The following is a 25,685-nucleotide window of genomic DNA, read 5'->3' as shown; positions in this document are numbered from 1 at the left end:
ACACGTTTTTTTTTTTTAAACTAGTGTCATTTTTAAAGCACTATCATTTAATAATTTCTCCAGCCTGCTCATTTTAAAATGTATAATGTCATTTCACTTAAATCACAATAAATGTTTTGCAGTCAATGATCTGTAGTAGATATTTTGTATTAGGAAAGGCCAGACATATTCTGCAATGTTATGTTTGATGGCCGGGGACATTATAATTCTTGTCATTCAGCTGCTGAGATTTCTTTGAAAAACGTGTCCAGAGAAATCAGTATGAGCTTTATTTGACAAGTGTGGACAAACACACAAGAAATGTTTTTGGTTACAAAAATCATAAACAGTAAGGGTTGTGTATATGTATGACCATAAAAAAAACAGGTTGCAACTGAATAATAAAGATCTCTAGAGATAGAGGTGTAAAGATCTGAAGGTTGGGCAGGTGCACAGCAATAACCTTCTTCACTGTCCTGACAGTCCGCCTAGTCTTAGTCTTCTTATGTCTGATTTGGTGGCTGATCTGAACCAGACAGTAATTGAAGTTTTGTTAGATGAAGTGGCTGCAGATTGTACATTCTCATGCTGTGTGTAACAGTGCATTAATTGCTAAACACATAAATGATTTAATGCAGAGTAACCTCTCCTGGTGATGTTTCTGTCAGCAAATAAGTCACATATTGTATAACATTTTTAATTTCTCATTATTTTAAAGATTGTCATGCACATCTGATTTTTCCTCGTTCTGATGTGCTTTCATTTTCTCCTCACTTGCTGCAGGAGTTTTAAAATCCTAACCAATAATGAAATCTGGTTGCAGTGCACACGAGGAGAATCTTCTGCGATTTTTATCATCTCAAATCTTAAACGTGCACACAAACTAGAAGATATGAAACCTGTGGCACAGCACACTACAAGATTTTAAGATTGTGCCTGATAGAGTACATAACCTAATTGCAGAATAACTCTGCTTTTTATTTATTATAGGCTAGGTTACAAATATGACCAACTGCCAGAGCAAACAGCCTGCAGAATGAAAAATGTTGCTTGTTGAGGGAAAATAAATAAATAAATAAATAAAAGCGCATTAGGTCCAAACAAATGTCTATTATTATTAATATTAATAAATAGAGAGAGGACAAAGGGCAGATTAACAAAGAATGGATATTTAATGATACTTTAAACAATGTTGAGGTTGTTCAGAACGGAAATATCATCAATACCAACATAAAAAAACAAAACAAACAGAACTTAACTTTGGGTGGTAACTGAAACAAGATGATGCAGGTGGAGGTAAACACAGTACAGGATTCACAGGACGAGATAACAGACGGGATGACAAGCAAACTGGTGAGCAGGCAGTCAGGCAGGCAGATGCTATCAAGCCGAAGAGAAACGAGTCTGGGTACAAACAAATAGATCAGACAGAGAACGAGTGAATGTTCCAGGCTTATGTAGTGTGAGCAGGGTGATGAGCAACAGGTGAAGGTGATTAGTATTCTGGTAATTAAGGCTGTGCAGGTGCAGTGAATGAATCTGACAGTCTACAATGATTCCTGACAATTATTATTATAAGCTAATAATATCTCCATTAAGCTGCGGTCGCACTGGGCTTTTCCTCCCATAGACTTCCATTCATATGCACACGAATGCGTCAGACCAGAAACGCGGGGTCATGCGTCAAGTTTTGCAGTTCACTGCGGTGCAAAGTTCAAGCTTGGTGAACTCTGACCTGCGAAATCGCATCACTTGACTGCGTGAGACCAATTGAGGATAGACCAATTGAGGATCAAAACACGACCTCTCTGGACAGAAATTTAAAACATAGAGCAATTGCTCGCTTTTTTTAATGTCTAATCATCTTGTTTAATGTTTAGCCCAGTGTGACCGCAGCTTCATACTGGTATGCACTGTACTTTGACTGGCTATCTATTTCAAAAGAAAAATTGCTACCTGTTGCACTGCAAAGCCAATAGTGTGGAATAATATCATTCACATTGCAAGGAAACACTGGTCTGCAGTTACAGTACTACCTCTCCCTGGGAATTTTTTTTCTATACTTTAATTTTCTAAACCTTACATTTTAATGTTTAAGCATTGTGTTTCATTGGCTACACATCTGGGTCATAAATACCACACACACAGAATAAAGTGTGGCTAATGAAAAAAATGATAATTTAAGCTTATTATAAATTAGCTTATTAATTTATTCATTGTTAAAACCAACGCGATTCTCGCCAGCTATTCTTTTTAGGCTTTCAGGACATTGTCGCAGCCATAAACGGAATAACTGGCTTTATTAACAGCCTAATAATTACTTATTGTCATTATGGTAATATCTGACCAACTGCCTGTAGACACAACCTCAAAATGGTTCCTGGCAGTTATAAGAATAAATAAATGCATACACTCGAGGTGTGCTGCAATTGTCTTTCATATATGAAATGAAAGTTTGTATGTGAGACAGAAATTAACAAAAAATTGCGGCTCATCGCGTGCGTTTATGTAATTTTATAGCTGCCAGGAGCAGCTATGCAAACTGGGACATAATAACACCTATTTTGAGGTTTTGCTTATAGTGTCAGGTAATCAAATATAATAATAATAATAATAATTATTATTATTATTATTATTAGCAGGTTGTTGATTCCGTTCATTGCTGTGACAAGGTCCTGTATGCCTAAAAAGAATAGTTGGGGAGAATCGCGTCGGTTTTAACAAATAAATAAATATATATAAGCTAATTTATAAGCTTAAATTATAATTTTTTTTACCCACAAGTTTGTGCGGTTTTCATGAGCCCGGTGTGCAGCCAATAAAACAAAATGCTTAAATATTAAAATGTCCTTAAAAAAAAAAAAAAAAAAAAAAATATATATATATATATATATATATATATATATATATATAGAGAGAGAGAGAGAGAGAGAGAGAGAGAGAGAGAGAGAGAGAGAGAGAGAGATAGTATAGGGGATAGAATGGTATAAAGTATAAAAAATTTTTTTAAAATATAGCTATAGGCTATAAGATTTTTTTTTTCAGAGAGAGATAATTGCAAGGGCCAGGGTTTTGCGTTGTGAGTTATATTTTTCCACATAGCCAACAATTTTGCTTTTGAACTATATGGCCAGTCAAGGCACAGTATAATAAGTAAAACTGGCCATAATTTAGTTTGCCTGCGATAAACTGGCAGGAAATATACATTAAATACAAAGACTGGTTATTTTACTGGCGCTGAGGCAAACTATCATAAATTTTCAACAAAAATATTATAACATATGAGGAAACATATTTGACAACAATAGATCCTATTATTGTCAACAAATGTCCTTAATTACCTAGCCTAGTTAGGCAAGCTAGCATCAAGTGTTTATTGAGATTGTGTCTGTCATCTGTTCTTTATAAAGCATTACACAGAAGCGCGTGCGGTGAGCGCAGTGATGTTCAGCTGACGAGGTGCATTTACTTAGCCTGTATATAGATTTTTTTTTTTATGTACAGTTTATATATAAAATGAGCCCTAGCTTATTTCACTTTGATCATTATGCAAGGATCATATTGCATATTCAGTTTCGGCCTGGATAAATTATGTATTTTATAAAAGGATTGTTTATGGACTAAGCTAACTAATCCTCTGAATGGAAAATGACTGAAGTTGAATTTTATATTACCCGTGTGAGTTAGGGGTTTAATTTCTGATAAAGGTGGAAAACTCTGATGCACGCGGTGCAGCATTGTCAATATGAAAATCAAGCGAAAGGAGAGAAAGGCACAGTGCGCGTGCGAGAGGACTCATATCTCCTTGGTGATCAATCTTCATTGATTGCGGATTCCAGTAGTAAGAATAGACTGCGAAGGTTTAGTAACACAGTTTTTCTTAAAATATTGCAATGTACACAACATAATGAGTGACATATCAAGAGTTAGGTGACGCAGTGGCGCAGTAGGTAGTGCTGTCGCCTCACAGCTAGAAGGTCGTTGGTTCGACCCTTGGCTGAGTCAGTTGGCGTTTCTGCGTGGAGTTTGCATGTTCTCCCTGCGTGCGCGTGGGTTTTCTCCAGGTGCTCCGGTTTCCCCCACAGTCCAAACACATGCGGTACAGGTGAATTGGGAAGGCTAAATTGTCCGTAATGTATGAGTGTAAATGAGTGTGTGGATATTTCCCTGAGATGGGTTGCCGCTGGAAGGGCATCCGCTGCGTAAAAACGTCCCTGATACGTTGGCGGTTCATACCGCTGTGGTGATCCCGGATTAATAAAGGGACTAAGCGGAGCAGAAAATGAATGAATGAATATCAGAGTTAAAAAAGAGGATAAACTGTTGTTGTGCATCTCGCTGGTGCATCTGTGACCAAGACAAAACGTGTTTATTTGAGATGATCAAGAGCTGCGGTATCCAGAGCAAACCACCAAATGAAGAAGAACCACACCCAACAGTAGGAACTGTGGATGCAAGAGGAATCTGTCTGAAATAAATGTCTTTGTGTAGTGAACAAGCATGAATGTTTTTCATGCTTGTTAACCATTTATTAATATGATTTACTATTACCATTAACAAAGCATTTGTGAGTGTAATTATGAACCTTATTGTAAAGTACACTCTAGCATGATCTAATGTTACATTTGTTAATTGTTTGTACTTTTAAAAACATTTAAATTATTTTAGCTAGTCTCTCTCTCGTATTTTTTTTTATCCTCGTATGAATACAGCCCTACGTAATTTTACAGTTAGATGACTGGTAAAGAAGCAGGCTATCGGGAATTGAAATAAGAAACTGTCTCAGCGCAATCTCTACTTTATTCCTCGCTGCCAAATAAATTGAGCTCCTTTAAAAGGAAGTAGACCAGATGACGTAGGCTGAACATAGCCATTGTGTAACAAAACGATTGCGCGCATCACCACATTAATATTTAGGAGAAGGACTACGAGCTGTTACGACAGACACAGTCATCTTGACACCACAGCTACGTTTTACTTGAATTATTCATGATGCAGTTACCGAAGCACTACGATGCGCTTACGGTGACCTTACCTCATCATCCAAGATCATGACAGGAGGGTAACGCACGTGGAAGTGCGTTAAGAAATACAAACCGAAAGCAGCAAGTATCCCTGTGTTATGGGAAGCAGACGGACAAGGAAGGTGAGTGAGATATTAACGATGTTTATTTACAACATATAAGCACATAAGGAGAACGGAGGAGAAGTGAGTGGAGTCTGGTTGTTCTGATGATCCTTGGTGGCAGGTTGGATGCCGGATACTGAGGGAGACCGAATGCACACACCAGAGGGCTTGCGGGGAAGACAGACTGACGATAAACACAAGGCAGACAGGATACCGGGAACACTGGACAAACTAGGAGAGACAGAGAGCAGATAAGTACAATATACTGATATCGAGGGATAGTGATTACCAGGAGGTGTTCACTCAGAGTCCGCTTCGTAGGAACGAGACCGGACACTGAGTGAAGTGAGGTGTGTGCTTATGTAGTGACTATAAGTGATTGGGTGCAGCTGTGTGTGGTTAATACTCAGGTGATGGTGATCTTTGCGTGATGCTGGTGGAAGAGCCTGGCCAATCTGTGACATTACCCCCCTCCCCAGGGCCCGCTCCTGAGGGCCTATACCTCCGACGCCGTGGTGGTCTACCACGTCCACGAGGTGCTGGAAACTCGGGGTGATTGGAGTGGAACTCCTCCATAAGTGCAGGATCTAATATATCTGATCTGGGGACCCAAGATCTCTCCTCCGGACCGTATCCCTCCCAGTCGACAAGATATTCCAGCTGACCACCACGACGTCGGGACCGTAGAATGTCCTTGATCTTGTAGATGGATCCGACTTCCGACATCAGTGGGGGAGGAGGTTCCTCTTCATGGCCAGGCTCTGTGGAGGGAATCAGAGGGTCGTGAAAGGGTTTGAGGAGTGACACGTGGAATGTGGGGTGGATTCTATATTGTGGTGGTAACTGTAACTTAAACGTGACGGGGTTGACCTGCTCCAGGATGGTGAAGGGACCAACAAATCTGGGACTAAGTTTTCGGGAGGGCAGTCGCAAGCGGATGTCTCTGGTGGAGAGCCAAACTTTCTGCCCCGGCGCATAGCTAGGACCTGGAATCCTCCTCTTGTCGGAGACCTCCTTGGCTCTGCGAACTGCCCTCTGGAGATGGTGATGAGCATCGTCCCAGACCCTCTCGCTCTCCCGGAACCAGTAATCCACTGCGGGGACATCAGAAGGTTCGCCATCCCAGGGAAAGAGTGGAGGTTGGAAGCCCAGAATACACTGGAATGGCATAAGTCCGGTGGTAGGTTGCCGCAGGGAATTCTGGGCGTATTCCGCCCAGCCCAGAAACTGGCTCCAGGAGTTTTGATGACCGTGACAGAATGTTCTGAGGAACCGCCCCACTTCTTGGATCTTCCTCTCTGTCTGGCCGTTGGTCTGTGGATGATAGCCAGACGAGAGGCTGACGGTCACACCTAGGAGTCTGAAGAAGGCTTTCCATAGTCTGGAGATGAACTGGGGTCCTCGGTCCGAGACTATGTCTTCATGTAACCCAAAGCATCGGAAGACATGGTTGAATAGGGTTTCGGCGGTTTCTAGGGCTGTGGGCAGACCCTTCAAGGGAATCAGACGGCAGAATTTAGAAAATCGATCGACAATGACTAAAATGCAGGTATTACCTTCAGATGATGGGAGATCTGTCATGAAGTCAACTCCTAGGTGTGACCAGGGGCGGTTTGGGATGGGCAAGGGATGGAGTTTACCTGCAGGTAGATGGCGAGGACTCTTTGACATAGCGCACTCTCTACAGCCTTGAACGTATCTCCTCACATCCCTCGCCATGTGCGGCCACCAAAAGCGTTGGGATAGCAGCGAGAGGGTGTTGTTGGTCCCGGGATGCCCTGTGCCCAAAGATGTATGGGTGGAATGAATCAGATCTACCCGTTGGTTTTCAGGAATGAAGCGACGATTGGGGGGGACAGCCCGGCGGAGTCCTGGATTCGGGAGTGGCGATGACTGTAGGAGCGGACCAGGTGATGGGACAGACCGTGATCTGTTCTGGGAGGATTCTGGCTGGGGTCTCCATGATTTCCGGCTGATCATAAATACGGGAAAGTGCGTCCGCTCGGATGTTCTATGACCCAGGTCGGTAAGATATTGAGAATTGGAATCGGGAGAAGAACAGGGACCATCGGGCCTGACGAGGACAGAGTCTTTTGGCTTCTTTGAGGTACTGGAGATTCTTATGGTCTGTAATCACCTGGAAAGGATGTTTGGCTCCCTCCAGCCAGTGTCGCCATTCTTCCAGGGCAAGCTTGATAGCCAATAGCTCCCGATTTCCGATGTCATAGTTTCTCTCCGCCGGGCTGAGCTTCCTTGAGAAATAGGCGCATGGATGGAGTAATGCTGGTGTACCTTGATGTTGTGACAGGATGGCTCCCACTCCAGTTGTCGAGGCATCTACCTCGACCACGAACGGGATTTCAGGATCGGGGTGAGTCAGGAGTGGAGCTTGAGTGAAGGATTGTTTGAGGGTTTGGAAGGCTGCATCGGCTTCGGGAGGCCAGGAGAGTTTCTTGGGGTGGTTTTTGAGTAGGTTGGTCAGCGGAGCGGTAATGAGACTGTAGTTGTGGATGAATCGTCTATAGAAATTGGCAAACCCTAGAAATCGCTGGAGTTCTTTAATAGTTGTTGGTTGTGGCCAGGAGACAACGGCAGTGACCTTCCCCTCGTCCATGCGAACCCCTTTCTGATCAATAATGTACCCCAAGAACTGAACAGACGGTAGGTGGAAGGAGCATTTTTCAGCCTTGAGGTACAATTGATGGTCTCTGAGGGTTTGTAGGACCTCCGCAACGTGGTGGCGGTGTTCGGCCTCACTCCAGGAGTAAATCAGGATGTCATCAATGTAGACTATGACGGAGATATGGAGGAACTCCCGGAGGACTTCGTGAATGAAGTTCTGGAATACGGAGGGGGCGTTGACCAGACCATAGGGCATGACCAGGTATTCGTAGTGCCCTGTAGGGGTCACAAACGCCGTCTTCCACTCGTCCCCCTCACGTATTCTGACCAGATTGTAGGCGCTGCGGAGGTCCAACTTCGTGAATACCTTGGCGGATCGGAGTTGTTCCACGGCCGCAGGGACGAGAGGAAGGGGATACCGGAACTTAATTGTTCCTTGATTCAGAACTCGATAATCGATGCAAGGACGCAGCCCTCCATCCTTCTTGGCCACAAAGAAAAAGCTTGAGGCAGCGGGTGACGTGGACTGGCGGATATACCCCTGACTCAGTGCTTCCTGAATATACTCCTCCATGGCCTTAGTTTCCGGAAGGGACAACGGGTAGATCCTACCTTTGGGCATAGGAGCGTCTGGCAGCAGGTCTATGGCGCAGTCCCATGGCCGATGTGGAGGTAGCTGGGAAGCTCTCTTGGGGCAAAAAACGTCTTCATATGCGGAGTATATCTTCGGGATTTGAATGGATCGTTTATCGACTGGACTTTCAACAGACGTGACATAGATGGTAAGTGGTTTCTGAAGTTGAACAGGTAGGTCGGGAAAACATCTGGTTTTGCAGTCTTCACCCCATTTCTTTATTTCTCCTGTGCCCCAAGAGAGGATGGGATAGTGCTTCACCAGCCACGGGCGCTCTAGAATGATGTCCATGGATGCACCCTCCAGAACCAGAAATTGGATCTCCTCCTTGTGGAGCAATCCCACTTGGAGATTGATAGGTTCACATTTGCGATGGATACGTGCCTGGGAATGGATTGCGTTGGTTATGGGTTGGATCTGGTAGACGTGCGTCGAGGCTTCGGTGTTAAGTTGGAGCTGGCGACAGAGGGCGTACGAGATGAAATTTCCAGCTGACCCGGAGTCGATGAGGGACGTGACTGAAACAGATACAGAGGGGGTAGTTAACTGGACATTGGTGGTGAGAGGATGTATTTTTTCAATGGGAGAACTGAATACTCACCAAGGGACGTGCTGGACGAATGGGACAGTCCAGCCTGACATGTCCTTCGACACCACAGTACATACATAGACCCCGGGTCAGCCTCCTCTGTCGCTCAGTGATGGTGAGTCTACCAGATTCCACGATCATTGGTTCAGGTTCTGGAGGGACTGCTGGCTCTGGCGAACGGAGGAGTGCTTGGGGTACAGGTGGAAGATCGTGCTGGTAGGCCCTCAGACGATCTGAACAGCGGAGGGATTGTTGGATGAATTTCTCCAACCCCAAGGTATCGTCGAGGGCTGCTAGCTGTAGTCGGAGGCTGGGCTCCAGTCCGAGCCGGTAGGTGGTGAGGAGAGATCGCTCATTCCATCCGCTAGCAGCAGCCAGAGTACGGAACCGGAGCGCATAATCCTGAGTGGACATGGCTCCCTGTTTGAGATGGTATAACTGTTCTCCAGCTGCTACTTCTGCATCTGCGCGTCCAAAAACCTCCTTAAAGTACTTGATGAAAGCTTGAATGGAGCTGGTTACCGGCCCAGACTGTTGCCAGATGGTTTCTGCCCACCGAAGAGCCGATCCAGAGAGAAGGGAGATGATGAACGCGATTTTGGACCGATCTGTGGGATATAACTCAGGTTGCATGGTGAATATTAGAGAACATTGCAAAAGAAATCCATTGCACTCCTCCGCCCCGCCAGAGTAGGGCGCTGGTCGAGCCATGGGACTGGATGAGTGGGTGGACGGTGAAGAAGTGCTCGGTGCTGGTGGTGCTTCGGGAAGTGAAGTAGATGGCAATAATACTCTCTTCAACGAGTCCACCAACTCTTGAATGGGATCGTGAGTGCTCATGCTGTTGATTGTAGAGGTTCCGGTCTTCTGTTATGGGAAGCAGACGGACAAGGAAGGTGAGTGAGATATTAACGATGTTTATTTACAACATATAAGCACACAAGGAGAACGGAGGAGAAGTGAGTGGAGTCTGGTTGTTCTGATGATCCTTGGTGGCAGGTTGGATGACGGATACTGAGGGAGACCGAATGCACACACCAGAGGGCTTGCGGGGAAGACGGACTGACGATAAACACAAGGCAGACAGGATACCGGGAACACTGGACAAACTAGGAGAGACAGAGAGCAGATAAGTACAATATACTGATATCGAGGGATAGTGATTACCAGGAGGTGTTCACTCAGAGTCCGCTTCGTAGGAACGAGACCGGACACTGAGTGAAGTGAGGTGTGTGCTTATGTAGTGACTATAAGTGATTGGGTGCAGCTGTGTGTGGTTAATACTCAGGTGATGGTGATCTTTGCGTGATGCTGGTGGAAGAGCCTGGCCAATCCGTGACACCCTGCTGTTTAATGTCTGGTTCAGTTATTTATTGAAGCCAGTTTCTGCCATAGGGCAAAATCATGCTTTAGAAATAGAGATTATGATTTAGAAAAGTTTAAATTATTGGATAAAAAGTCAAAATTTGAGGTCCAAGGTGGAGGCCTAAATGTGTCACTTCTTTAATTCTTTAAAAAGAATGAATCTAATGAAACATGAAATCTTTATAGGAAATTTAAATTCTGGAAAAAATTAAATATATATATATATATATATATATATATATATATATATATATATATATATATTATAATTCTGTCTAAAGATGTCAAAGTGGCATTCAACAGTATATATAATACACAAATATTTAATACTACTCCAGTCTATACAGACTGCAGACTCCAGACTTTGCAAAAACGGATAAGTCCATTTTTACGGATGTCATGTTTTATGTTTTGTATTTGTTACAGCCAAAACATAATTTTATGTGTAAGCCTTGCATATTGTATTGTGCTCCTTGTATTGTGCTTTCTTTTCCACCTTTGACCATTTTAAAAAAATTTCACCCTTGTGCTCTCCCTGGCTCTCAGGTTAATTGGCTCCCAGCTGCTAATCATTATGAACCTGCCTGAGTCAGAGTGGTTTGGCTATAAATACTGCATGAGGTTTTGGTTTTTGTGATAGTGTTCTCTAGTGTTTTTGTTAGTTTGATTAAGCCTTAAAGCCAAAGTAACATTATTGTGCCTGCATGTCCATTGCTATTTAATATTTTGTGTACTTAATTTAAGATTTACTTCCAAGTGTGCCTAAAGGGTGAGTGCCTTTATTTTATTGTATATCATTTCACCTGTTTGTTTGAGAGAGGAAGCTCAGGGAAGTTTGTCGGTTTTTTATTTATTTTTTATTTTTATTTATTTATTCCCATCTTTTGAGGCTTTATTTTTATTTTTGTATTAGGTAAGCTAGTCCTGTAAACTTAGCTGCTTTCTGTTTGTGGTTTTAGGCTATACTATCTCAGCTTGACATCTAGTTTCTATTAAAGTTCCTATATTTTTAATAGTTTCTTTTATTTCTATAAAATAAATTCAAATTTTTTTTTTTTTTTTTTTTTTTTTTTTTTTTTTTTTTTTTTTTCTTCTTGACCTTCTGCTGACTCTTCACTCGGGCTAAGGATTGAAGTTTGTTCTCCACATTTTCTTTTTTTATTCTAACTTAATATTTGTATCAAATTTTAGTCTGTTACACCTTTTTTAAACAAACAAAAATAATAATAAATTGTAAACCATTGAAGAGTACACTTGAAAACATGATTCATGGAAATTTATTAAAACTGGATATTTTCAGAAATATTTCAGAAATTATTATTATTATTATTATTTTTTTTACATTTGAGTAAAGATTTAATTTGTAAAATGTAGTAATAAAAACATGTAAACCAAAAAAATTTAACAACCTCTTCATATAACTCTTAAAAGTGAAGACCGTTAAGAGTGTCCATTTTACTGGCCTCTCAATGAACCCAAACACAATGAAGCAATATAGTCTAACTCTTTATCTGCATTTTTTTTTTAGTGATTAAAGCAAACCTCTTCAAGACAGGATTTTCTCTATGAAATTTATACTAAAAAGAAACAAGTTTATGAATGCCTCATGTAGAGGTGAATAAGTTGACAGAAGCTGTATTAAACGTGCTCAAACGCTGTTACTGTCAAACATTGTTTACTTGACTTGTTTAATTGTGAAGGGATTGACCACCTATGCCATGCTCTCTTGTAAAAGGATTTTATTTAGATACATTTGTGGCTGCTGTATTTTGTAGTCTATTTCGATACACGTAAAATTGATGTATTTTAAAATGCATTTCAATGTATTGAGGTGATTGTGTTGGTGCAGTATGCTGTTGCCTCAAAGCAAGAAGGTCGCTGGTTCAAGCCTTGGCTGGGTCAGTTGCCATTTCAGTGTGGAGTTTGCATGTTCGCGTGGGTTTGCTCCGGTTTCCCCCACAAGTCCAAAGACGTGCTGTAAAAGTGAATTAGGTAGGCTAAATTGTCCATCGTGTGTATGGGTGTTTCCTAGTGATGGGTTGCAGCTGGAAGGGCATCCGCTGCATAAAACATATGCTGGTTAAGTTGGTGTTTTGTTTTTTTTTTTATTCTGCTGTGGCGACCCCTGGTAAATAAATGGACTAAACCGAAAAGAAAATGAATGAATTTAATTGTATTTTTGCCCATCCCTGCTCCCCGTTCTTGCGTGGGTTTCCCCCAGGTGCTCTGGTTTCCCCCACAAGTCCAAAGACATGCTGTATAGGTAAATTGGGTACTCTAAATTGTCTGTAATGAGTCTGTGTGAATGTTTCCCAGTGATGGGCTACAGCTGAAAGGGCATCCGTTGTGTAACTCATTCTGGATGAGTTGGCGGTTCATTCCCCTGTGGTGAAACCAAATTAATAAAGGAACTAAGCCGAAATGAAAATGAATATCGAAAAAATTGCCCCTTAGCGTGTGTGTGTGTATGTATGTATGTGTGTGTATGTAACCAACCAACAAATATGTACATGTTCAAATATATAATACATTTTTTGAATATGTTTTATGTAAAATGAATTCATATTTTCACACAATTCTCAGTTAAAGATTCAATAACTCTCTTGGAAAAAAACTTCATTTTATAAAATCATCTTTAGAGAATTAAGTTCCACATTTAGATGTTTTTTTTTCGCCACCTATTGTCATAATGTAATTTCTACAAATATATTCAGTCATAATTTTGAGTTATTAAATCATAATTTCTGCTTTTTATCTTGTAATTTTGATTTAGTTATTTATTTGGGTTTTTCTTACCTCAACTGTTTGCACAAGAATGTTTTGTCTTGGTGATTGGAGCTTCCATACAGAGACAAAAAGTGCAAAGTTCTGCAAACAATAAATATTTATTACAAGCATAAATGTATAACATATAATTATAAAGAAAAACAGTATTGCTATAAAATATTAGTTATACAATATGTGACTTATTTGCAGACAGAAACATCACCAGCATAGGTTACTCTGCATTAAATCATTTATGTGTTTAGTAATTAACGCACTGTTACAAACAGCATGAGAATGTGCAGCCACTTCATCTAACAAAACTTCAATTACTGTCTGGTTTGGATCAGACATAAGAAGACTGCAGCGGACTGTCAGGACAATGGAGAGGATTATTGCTGTGCACCTGGCCAACCTTCAGATCTTTACACCTCTTTATCTCTATAGATCTTTATTATTAGATCAGTTGCTACCTGTTTTTATGGTCATACATATACACAACCCTTACTGTTTATGATTTTTGTAACCAAAATGTTTTGTTTATTTTATATCCACTTATGTCATTCTGTGTTCTTGTGTTGATTTGTATGTATCCTGTGCTTCTGAAAAAAAACAACTTGGGTGTTCTTGGGTGTTTGCCCACACTTGTCAAATAAAGCTCATACTGATTTCTCTGGACACGTTTTTAAAGAAATCTCAGCAGCTGAATGACAAGAATTATAATGTCCCCGGCCACCAAACATAACACTGCAGAATATGTCTGCCCTTTCATAATACAAAATATCTACTACAGATCATTGACTGCAAAACATTTATTGTGATTTAAGTGAAATGTCATTATACATTTTAAAATGAGCAGGTTGGAGAAATTAGTAAAGGGCACATAGTTTACCTTTTTATGATTTAATAATAATATTATGGTTCTTCTGAGTGTGCCAGTTTAGGTTCAGTTCAAAACTCAATTCAGATTTTTTTTTTATTATAATGTGTTAAAAAGTGTCATGTTGGGGGCGTGTCCTCAGTTCGCTGATTTAGGGGTGTGTTGCTTCACATATAAATTAGTTTCGGCTTCCCGCCCAACGTACCAAGGGGGCGGGGCCATGAGCTCACCCGCTCTGTGTTTGAGGAGCAGGAGTGAGAGGCTCCGCATTCAGTCGTACTTGTACAACTCGGACACAGACCAAGCAGAGTACAAAATCATATGTGTCTTTGTACAGTTTTACAGCCAAGTGTGTGCTAGTTTCAAGTGCCAATCTTGTACACAGAAACTAATAACCATGCACACTGAATTAACTTTGACTGAGGCACCGGATGCGCCGCTCGAAGCTGCCAGACGGCACACCAGACACTCTGTGGCGCGGCAGAAACATGAAGTGTCCCGAATTGTCGCGCCACGCATTTTTGAATTCTAAACATAGGTTTCTATCAGGGTACACACAACGGCGCTTCAAGTCTGCAGCGGTCCGCGGTGCCCAGCCGTCGACTTGAGTGTACCCTGATAGAAACCTATGTTTAGAATTCTAAAACGCATGCTAGTTAAGATCACAGGGAGCTTCTGGGATCGCGAGAAATGCAAACGGCTGAAGTATAAGGTAGACTCAATGAGAAGTACACATGTTTGCAAACCTACCTAAAGATACAACCAATAATTCCGATTAGTGCAATAATGTGGAGAATATTGCTCTTGTGTTGAGCCCAATGAGCCTTGCATCTAAAAATAAAGCTAGGGTGTTCCTTTAGTGATATCGCTTCGACTCACGCTGAAAATGGCGAACGTGAATCAACAAACTGAGAATATGATGACGCGCCTGTCAATCAATATTGGTGGGCAGGGGGGACCGCACTCCTACATGAAGTTGCGGTCGGTTTGAAAACCGCTCCAATTGGTCCACTGTTTTTTATGTTGTTAAATTGAAAAAAAAGCACTGGGTGTGCTTGTATCACCCCAATATGACGGTCTATACACCATACATGCACATATGTCTGTCTAAACAGCTTGAAAAGTAGATTTTTTTTCCATAGGTGCCCTTTAAATGATAGTGCTTTAAAAATGACACTAGTTTAAAAAAAATCGCGTGTTAACCCGTAAATCACGTGTTAACATGTACCTACGTGTTAACGCATAAATTACGTGTTAACACGTAATAACGTGTAAACGTGTTAGTTGCATACGTTTTGGCCCTAACGACCTTAAATACGTCTCAGAACAATTATAAAGGAAGACGCTTCAATCCCGGTTTGTGGATGTTAAATCAGGGTTATTTTGTACATTAATATAACACATATTAATACAGCCGTGGAGATTAACCTGTAGCCTGTCACATTTGCGTGCAAAAAGAGTGCAAAGCTAAACAAGCGCTCTGTGTGTGTGGTGTGTGTGTGTGTGTGTGTGTGTGTGTGTGCGCGCGTGTGTGTGCGCGCGTAAACTTTGTGTGACTCTGCGATGCAACTGCACAATAAATACTCATTGGTAAGGTTCTTACAGTAGTATTTCTCACTAACGCTACGTGAGATCTGCTTCCTTTAAGTCTGTTTGTTGTCTGACGCAGCCGAGGGAGGAGATTAAGGCACGCAGAAAGGCACATAGAAGCGGTGGTCGGGGAGGACTAGCCTTAAAGGGGCAGTACACCAAAACCGCCACTCAGTGAAAAAATTGTCACGATCCAGTGAGGGGAAAAAGGGGCGAGGACCCAAGTGCAGGGTAAAGTAGGATTTATTTATAATACAACAAAATAAAAGGCAAAAACAGCAAAACAAACTACCCCAAGGGGGAAAACATAAACAAAACAAATAAACAAACAACTAGACTGGGCAGGCTGACAGGGATCAGGAGTGGAACAGACACACGACAAGGTAACACGATGTGGCAACATACGATGACGAACTGGCACAGGACAGCAGACATGAGGAGAATATAAGCAGGAGTAAATTAACACACAGGTGAACAGACAGGTGTTAAAAATGTGAATCTAATAAACTAATAATAAAGGGTTAACAAGGAGGGTGGGACTAGACGATAGACGGGAGAGCACAAGACACAAAGAGACAACACAAGCCATGTGCTCACATAAAACAAGACTAGAACACGCAGCCAATGAGAGAACTCATTAACCGTGTGTTCGAATGACAAGACAAACACAACACTGAAGCACACAACAAAAGCACGTGACCAATGTAAACACAGAGCCACGTGCTTTGACAAGACGCAAGACACGAGCACACGATATGTGAAAACACCTTACCGTGCGCTCACATAAATGCAACACGCATGTTTCGTCTCAGCGCCAACCAAAACCGAGACCAACTAGACGGAGACGCTGAGAATGAAACAGCGCGATGCTAACGAAACAAAACACAAACACGAGTACAAGAGTGCGCGGCCGCATCAAGCGGGAGCGCGCACGGTCCGCGCGCACCTATGACGACGCGCACCCAGACAATGACAAAACAAGTGCTCGACCCAAGAAAACTCGAGCCGAGCACTACAGGACAGGACAAGACAGAGCTAGTGTCTGGACTCTGCCACCAAAACAAGAATTAACAAGACCAGAGTGGCAGAACCCTAACAAAAATGTATAAATAGGAATTTAATAAAAGGTATAATAAAAAATCTGATGGGTGTTTTGAGCTGAAACTTTACAGAAACATTCTGGAGATGCAAAACACTTATATTAAATCTGAAAAAAGGGCTAACCTAGGTGCCCTTTAAGTTCAATATTTCTGAGAAGTTCCCAAAGTACAAGTTCAAAGAAGTTTATAAAAAGCAAACTGAAAGTATACTTTATTTTTGGATTCTTTAAAAGAAGTATACTAATAATACACAAACTTCTACACCGTAATCTTCTTTTTCATAAAGAAAATACTATTTAAAGAAGTACATAAAAGGTAAACTGCTGTCTTTTTTTGTTTGTTTAAAAGAAGTAAACTAATATTACTTCTTTATTGTAAGGGTATTTATTTTCTTTAAATGCAGTTGTTTTGTTATCAGTCGGGAGGTGTGCTGTTTTGTGATTAAAATGTATTGATCATCAAGCTCATGTTTAGCTTAAGCTTAAATTGCTCATTCTGTTTATTTCATGTTTTCACAGCTTCCCAGCTACAAGAACTTTAAAGGTACCATTCATGAACTGGGACAGAACCAGTATTTGGTCAGTGGAGAAGTGTCCGTGCTAGACAAAAATACCATTGAGATTAGTGAACTTCCTGTTCGTACATGGACTCAGGTAAGGTCACTTTGTCTTGTTTTAATGAAATATGTATTAATTAGAATAATGCTGCACTGAGGAGTCCAGAAATTATCTTATATAATCTATTTTCTTTTCTTTTTTCAGGCTTATAAAGAGTCAGTTCTGGAGCCCATGCTCCAAGGAACAGATAAAACCCCTCCTCTGATCAGCGACTATAAGGAATACCACACTGATACTACTGTGAAGTTTGTGGTGCGCATGACAGAGGAGAAACTGGCACAGGCAGAGGCAGCCGGTCTTCATAAGGTCTTCAAATTACAGTCATCACTCACCTGTAACTCCATGGTACGTGCCTTCCCTTCTAATGCTTCTGATTCGAGCGAACACAATTTCAAACTTTATTCAGGGTTTCAGCACTGAGAGCACAGTCATTAAATGGATGTTTATGAAAATTAAGGTTTTAAATTGCATTAACATCATACAATTTTATTCAACATGGGCTCATTCTAAAAAACTTAGTCTCGTAGACGTTTCTGGAGACCGCGAAATACATCCCGGGAGGTACGTATTTTTGCAGTTTTTGTTTTCGCGAATTCATGAGAGGTCACTGCGTGCGCTTTTTCGTATCTCAAATTTCTCTTGCGAGTGCCGTTCGTGCCCGCTGTTCTCGCGTAAACCCACCAGAGGCCGCTGTTGACCGAATGTCTGTCTGACTGGCTGAATGACTAGATGACTGACTGGCCAGCTGACCAATCGAAAGACCCACCCTCCTCCTTCCCTAAACCCAACCAATTACATCGATTGACCCACCTACCCACTTACTTCCCTAAAACCCAACCAACAATTTACAAAAGCCGTCCAGAAAAAGAAAAGCCCTTTTCTGATTTTTACCACGTTTTCGGATTTTACCACATTCTCACCCTGTTATTCACTCATTTATTTTATTTTTTGAATTCTGTTTTTGTCTTACCTGATTTCTGGACCCGCTCTTGGCCGTACTTGAACCCCGTCATCGTCGTGGTCATCCTCTTTGTGTCTCAAGAATGCCGACGTACACGGCGAGCTAACTGGTTGCAGCGGGAAAGCCTTCCACACGGGGTAAGCGGTCAGCCGGCAAGCGCGAAAAGGAATGGCATCACACCACCCCGTAGCGATCGTTTAAAAAAAAAAATTTTATTAACCCCTGGCTACATAATTCGCGGTCTCCAGAAACATCCACGGGACTACGTTTTCAAAATGAACCTGGGTTGATTTTATTCCTCTAGGCACTAATGTTTTGATTTAGGTATGTCATGTTTTTGCAATTGTTTTCCTCAGCACACAATATAAAAACATGATTATTTAAACAGTTTTTTGAAAATATACTGTTCACGTGCGCACACATGTATTTCCCTCGTCTTTCATGGCATTCTGTGGAGGCTGTCTAGTCCCTGTGTGAACAGAGCAGAGTGTGGTTCTCATTGCTGGCAATGTCAAGTCTCGTTCATGGTGCATGTTGGACACCAGCAGGGCTGCCCTTTGTGACCAGTTTGTTCCTCATTTTTGTGGACAGAATTTCTAGGTGCAGCCTAGGGTGAGGGGGTCTTTTTTGGGAACCACAGGATTTCATCTCTGCTATTTGCAAATGATGTTCTTCTGTTGGCTTCATCGAATATGGACCTTCAGCATGCACTGGAATGGTTTGCTTCCAAGTGTGCCTCCAGCTCCTATGGGAGATCCTGAGGCCTTCCCAAGTAGTAAGCTGCCCTGAGCCATCCTCTGGGTATCCTTCTGGTGGGGCATACGCAGAATACCTACCTAGTGCAGTAATAAATGGTGAAATCCAGAACTTGTAGAGATTATGATTGTTTAATACAGGGATGTCAAACTCAATTCCTGTAGGGCCGCAGCCCTGCTCAGTTTAGTTCCAGCCCTGCTTCAACACACTTACCTGTATAGGTTTCAAACAAGACTGAAAGACTTAATTAGTTTGATCAACTGTGTAATTAGGGTAATTAGGGTTGGAACTGTGCAGGGCTGCGGCCCTCTAGGAATTGAGTTTGACATCCCTGGTTTAATAAGGAAAAAAATGCTGAGTCAGTTAAAGTTATAGTTTACACACTTTATTACATTTGTCCAAACTTATCAGTTAACGGCAGGGATGGAGACAGTAGTTCCTTTGATCAAGGAATGTGTCATCTTTCATTTGTGCTTCTGGAGAGCCACAGATTGCAAAACTTTTTCTTGACATATAATCAACATATACCTTTTAATTTGTTGTCTCAGGCACAGAGAGACACACAAGTATCATGGATTACAAAATATTCCATTATTATTCCATATTTTATGAAGTGGACACAAAAATGAGTATTCTACTCCATTACATTCACATCCCTTTTTAATCCCACCTTCCAGAGAAAGGATAAAACATTCCCTCAAAAAGGTTGTGGTGGTTGGTATTTTCATCCCAGCCACGTCACTCTCAGCAGCATACCACCCCAGTGCATGCTGAAGATCCATGCCCCATGAAGCCAACAGAATTATTATTATTGCCGGCAATGCGAACCAAACTCCGGCACTGTTTATACACACACATAGTGCACACATAGTTCAACTTCAAGAATTTACTTACAAAAAAATCATTTTGGTTTAAAGCAATGTATAATATTCAACAATAATTTTAAACCAGTAAATATGCAAAGAAATCTATTAAAAGGCACAAAAGTAGCATTTCATTTTAATATGCTATTTTCCCTAATACAACGGTTCTCAAACTGTGGTACATGGGCTTCCTTTTGGAATTGTCAAATAATAAAAGAAAAAAGAACACATTCTTAACCTATTGACATTTATGATAACATCGATGTGATAAAAATTGGCTGTTCCCTGTAGTGTACAACCACGAACAAGGTGCGCGGCACTTATGGAAAAAAAACACAAATTATGTAACCAGGGGTGCACATAACTAGTTAGCAGCAGGTCAATATGCGTGATTAAAATAAAAATTGTGGAGCAGATACGTGCTAGAGAATTACTTTTTTAGTCCAGTGCTGTTCTCATTGCAGTTACTGCAAATGCAAGAATTTCCCCTTGCTGGAGCATTGGTAAAATAATTATTAAAAATGTTTTAAAATATGTGTTTGCAGTTGTGTATAATAATGTGTATTTTTTAAATATATAAAGTTATTTGTTTTGTAAATAGCATCATGGCTTTTGATTTAGTTCGTTACCTCAGATTTGGGCAAATTAATGGATGTGATTCTAAATAGTGCGGGGCACTGAACATAGTCTCAAGCAACTTTGCCATGCTTGAAGCTTAGAGGTAGAACACAATTAAAGTTAGTCTCTGTGTACAGAGACGGAAGAACCGTGAACCTTACCCAGGTCTGCCTGAAAACGGGGGTCAGGTGCACGCAACGGTTAACGCAAACTTCACATTTCACTTAAGATGTGATCTCAATTGCACCAAATCATGGAAATTCAGCACGTATGAATGGAAATCGCCTATGAATTGGTCAAGCAGTGTGTTTATGCTTTTAATGACTCGCTTTTCTGACATACTGTAAAAACCGTGCAGTAAGCAGGTCTAATTTCTCGATAAATATGTAATTCTAAATTATATTAAAATACAAGTTAATGTTTCGATTTCAAAGATATGTCATATGTACATGCAACTTATATTTCAAAATGTATCAAAAATTGTTTCTATATAAATATGATGACATATAGCCTTTATTTATAAGGGCCAAGCAACATTACTAGGTTTTGATGAATAGGCTGCTATATGTTTATAGCTGCCTAGTTTTTTTAACTGCGAAGAGCTGTAGCTCTGGGACTACTATGCTTCTGTATTTTAATGCTGGTCATTGTGGTGGTACTTGGAGAGACATTTTTTTTCTGAGGTGGTACTTGGAGAGACAAAAGTTGTTCTGTGGTCTTTAGCCTCCTCATTAGCGCATTTGTCTCCCATGCCGGGATTGCCAGTTTGCACCCTGCTTGGACACAAAGACAGTCCCACAGTTTATTTTGCTCCAAATTAAAGGTCTCTATATATTAACCATTTTATATTAACCATTGCGTTTAACAAAGATTATTTATTATAATTTATTATAATTATTTTTACTGATTTATTGATTAATAATCCACTACACAAGCAATTGTTTTGTTGTTGTTTAAATAATTATAAATATACAGATATCTGCAATATAAATAAGCTTTATTTTTTAACTATAGATAAAGTTTAAAAACAATTTAGATTTTTTTTTTGCCTCTGTATACAGGTACATATTATCGACTATACAGACTAACTTCATAGTTCACTTGCTCTAACACAGTGAGCTGTTATTTTTTCAGCTTTCATCTTTCATGGATAGCTTCTTCATTTTACTATGTATGTTTTTAAAACCTTCATATTTTAAACCTGCTCACTTTCATGTACATGCGCTCCATGAACTCAGGATCCAAGCTAACTGATCATTGTCTGGGGCACCGCCAAAGCCTGATAGCTCTGGTTTGGTTTTGTCTTTTTGAATAGGCATAGTATGGAACAAATTATTTGAGCATTTTATATAATCCCAAGCCATGTTCATTTTAATTTGCATCAGGAACTAAAAGACGATAATTCGAAAACAATAGATTTAAATTTTGTCTGAATTTCTCTACTGCATCCTGAAATTCACCCACATTAACATCATAAATACAAAAGCAAAGCAAACACTGGATTACTATACAGTTGTACTGCAGCACTACTGTATTATGCAAGAGAGAAACTTGCAATGTTTTGCACTTGACAGTGTTTACTGTGATTTTTTTATTTTATTTTTTTCAAACTATGACATTGAGGGACTTCTAATAATTAACCGTGTTTTATAATTAAAATATGAAACTATATTACTAATGGTCTGAGTTTTAACGATGATTTACTGTGGAAAAATCAATTGTTTTAACTCTACAGTACATTATTTTTCTCACACTTTTGTCTTTGATAGGTGCTGTTTGATCACATGGGCTGTATGAAGCGATACGAGTCTGTACAGGAGATCTTGAAAGAGTTTTTTGAGTTGCGCCTGCATTATTATAAATTGAGGAAAGACTGGCTGGTGGGTAGTTTGGGTGCTGAATCTGCCAAACTGTCAAACCAGGCACGATTTGTTCTAGAGAAGATTGAAGGAAAACTATCTATTGGTAAGATTTTTATTCATACATCATTTTTTTTATGTTCATCCTGTCCGTGTGTGTGAGTGAGTGAGTGTGAGTGTGTGTGTGCACAAAGTGTTTTAATTTTTAGCCAGCCAGCCCGACGGCTTCCGGTGAACTGTCTTTCCATTACAAAATAGCCACATTTAAGATCTGTTTTCTCTTAAAAAATAAGTGATCTTCACTGCCTAATAGATATTTGACATAAAAAGGGTCTCAGACCGGAAAATAAGTACTGCATTAAATTCCATTTTTCCCTGCCATCTCTTTAAAATATGAACATTCATTTTACCTCAGTATTTTAAATGGAGTTTCTATGCTAGCCTGCTGGTACTGCCAGTGCTAGCAGTTACATGGTCTATCATCTCATTTTACGCTTGAATGACTAAATAAATGCTTAAGTTTATTCAAATTATTCTATTTAATTACATTACGATGTCGATGCTGTAAAACAAACCTTATAAAATTTTAAATAGTTACAGAAACCTTTCACCAGTAGTTTATCATTGGCTGAAAAACACTAGCTGTGCATATACCCCTTATCAAATGAGTGTTATGACTGTAGATCAGCACTGCTGTCATATTGCCGTGTCATGAATGTGATATTGTATTTATACAACAGTTCAATGACAAAAATGTGTAAAAAAATATATAGAAACCCCGGAAAACCCTATTGTGTATGTAACTACTTTCTTTTAACACAGATTCACATCAAGTTGATCATAGCTTGATAAAAGCTATTACTAATAAAGAAGTAGTGTTTGAGTATTCTAATGTCTCCATGATGACAAAACTGAGGATAATGCTCAAAGATGCTTAAAGAAAAAATACATAAAACCTGCATTTAATACCCAAAGTCTGCAGTGCATTTAACCACTATACAGACATCCAAGTGTTTATCAGAGAGGGTGGTCTTGGCAGGAACTTAAGCAATGAATGATGCATCAAAAAGCATTTTCAAAATGGCCCTGTTCTTATGAATAAAACACATATTCAAAATTTAATCAAGTACATTCTTTGCTAAAAAAAAAAAAAAGTTGCAGCAATACATTATATGTTTCAACAGCTGCAGTATTTGCCAAATTATACTCAGTCACTCTATACCAGGGGTTCCCAAACTCGGTCCTGGAGGGCCGGTGTCGTGCAGAATTTAGTTTCAATCCCCATTAAACACACCTGAACCAGCTAATCAAGCTCTTTTCTAGGTCTTCTAGAAAGTTCCAGGCAGGTGTTGAAGAAAGTTGACGCTAAACTATGCAGGACACTGGCTCTCTAGGACTGCTTGGGCACCCCTGCTCTTTACACTTACTTCTAGGCTAAGGGCTTTCAGTGGTCTGCAAGCAGAAGGCACTTGAGAGTTTGCTCATTGGCCTACACTTGCCTGCACGGTCAGCCCTCACTAGCCCACACTAACTCTAACACTCTGAAAGGAACTACAACTTATTTATACAAATATAAAAATACAACAGAATTAACTTTTAAAATACCAAATAACTACTGTGGAAAATGTGTTTTTTTTTCTCTTATTTTTCAACTCATTCTTCCTGGGAAATCTCTGAACAAATGGTTGGCAGTGATCATTTCTTCGAACGTGAAACAGGGCATGGGAAGCAAAAGTGGACTTCCCTACACAAAATAACTTGTATGGACCCTAAAAAAGATTCTCTGAGCTAAAAAGGGCTGGCCCTGTACGCTAGTGTGGGGTGCTCACACGTGCTCACATAGAGCCTGCAGTGAACCTATAGCTGTGGACCATACCTCAATGAGCCTGTTTAGGTTTGGTGTGGGATAGCTGTAGCCCATTGTGCCCGCTTAATCCCAGAACATGTTTGCAGGGCATTTTTTTTATTGATAAACATGGAACTTTGCTTCAGTACTAACTAATCCCGGTGTTCTCTTTGTGCTTTAATGGTTTGTAATTTTGCCAGAGAACAAATCAAAAAGAGATTTGATTCGCATGCTGGTGCAAAGAGGATACGAGTCTGACCCAGTTGCAGCCTGGAACAAAGCTCAAGAGAAGGTATGTCAGCATGTATAGATGTTAGATATTGCTTCTGTTTGAGATGAGTTCATGCATTCAAGATGCAGTCTGTACTTTTTGAGAAATTCTTTTGACATTTGAGATTGTCACACAACCAAACACATACTTTATTCATCCACCCTAGTCAAGTAACAGCTAACATGGTTTGTGCAGATGTCATATCTAACACCATTTTCCTTTCTGTGGCTCAAACTCTAGAGCTTGGCACTAGCAAGTTTGAGGGTTGGATTTCCATGGAAAGCAACAACTGATTAAATATAATTCAATGCAGTGTCACTTTGGATAAAAACTGCCAAGTACATAAATATACATAAATGTCGTAGCTGACGCCAAGCAAAATAGTGATGCCATAGAACAATTGTTTGATGTTAGTTGTCCATACTTCAGTTACACACAAAGCAGCTAAAAAGTGTCTATAAAACAACAGCATTCTGCAGTCTGCCATATGTCTGATGAAGTTCAGAAGACTGAAATGCTAAATTTAATTGAATAAATCCTTGAGCAAGTATTAATAGTGTGCAGGATTGTTTTTTCCTTTTTGTACAATTTAAGTCAACAGATATTTAGCATGTTTTCAAAAAAGTTCAACACATTTCAAATTAAAAAGTTGGGACAGGGGCAATTTAGGGCCAGTAATCAGGTAAATTGGTTAAATAATGATGTGATTTGAAACAGGTGATTCAAATTATAATTTGGTACAAAAGCAGCATCCAAGAAAGGTCTAGTTCTCTAGGAGCAAAGATGGGCAGTGGATCGCCAGTCTGCCAACAAATACATGAGAAAATTATTGAAATGTTCAAAAACAATGTTTCTCAAAAAAGATAGTTAGACGTTTGAATGTCTCACCTTTAACAGTGGATATCATAATTAAATGATTCAAGGAATCTGAAGGAATTTCAGTGCGTAAAGGACAAGGGTGCAAGCCTAAGCTGAACAACCATGATCTCAGATCCCTCAGGCAGCACTGCATCAATAATCGTCATTCATCTAGAAGCAAAATCACTACATGGGTTTAGACTACTTTGGCAATACTTTTTGAAGTACCACAATACGTGGTTACATTCACAAATGGCAGTTAGAACTGTACTGTGTCAAAAAGAATCCCTATGTTGACAGTGTTCATAAGCGCCATCGACTTCTCTAGGTTTGGAGGAATCTGGGATAAACAATAACACAAAGGAAGCGTGTACTGTGGTCAGATG

General features: G+C 40.3%; 1 protein-coding gene across 2 annotated transcripts in view; it reads left to right on the top strand.

The window, feature by feature from the left end:
• top2b (DNA topoisomerase II beta) overlaps positions 1–25,685 on the top strand; it is a 128,805-nt gene that overhangs the window by 80,868 nt on the left and 22,252 nt on the right. For both annotated transcript variants that reach the window (XM_056479753.1, XM_056479752.1), the window contains exons 22-25: positions 17,169–17,303; positions 17,412–17,612; positions 22,235–22,430; positions 24,371–24,462. In XM_056479753.1, the coding sequence (XP_056335728.1) occupies positions 17,169–17,303; positions 17,412–17,612; positions 22,235–22,430; positions 24,371–24,462 (624 nt within the window). The remainder of the gene's footprint in view (positions 1–17,168; positions 17,304–17,411; positions 17,613–22,234; positions 22,431–24,370; positions 24,463–25,685) is intronic.

This window comes from Danio aesculapii, chromosome 19, assembly GCF_903798145.1.
Source record: "Danio aesculapii chromosome 19, fDanAes4.1, whole genome shotgun sequence".
In the NCBI taxonomy this organism is placed as follows: domain Eukaryota; kingdom Metazoa; phylum Chordata; class Actinopteri; order Cypriniformes; family Danionidae; genus Danio; species Danio aesculapii.
This window is presented reverse-complemented; position numbering and strand designations above follow the sequence as displayed.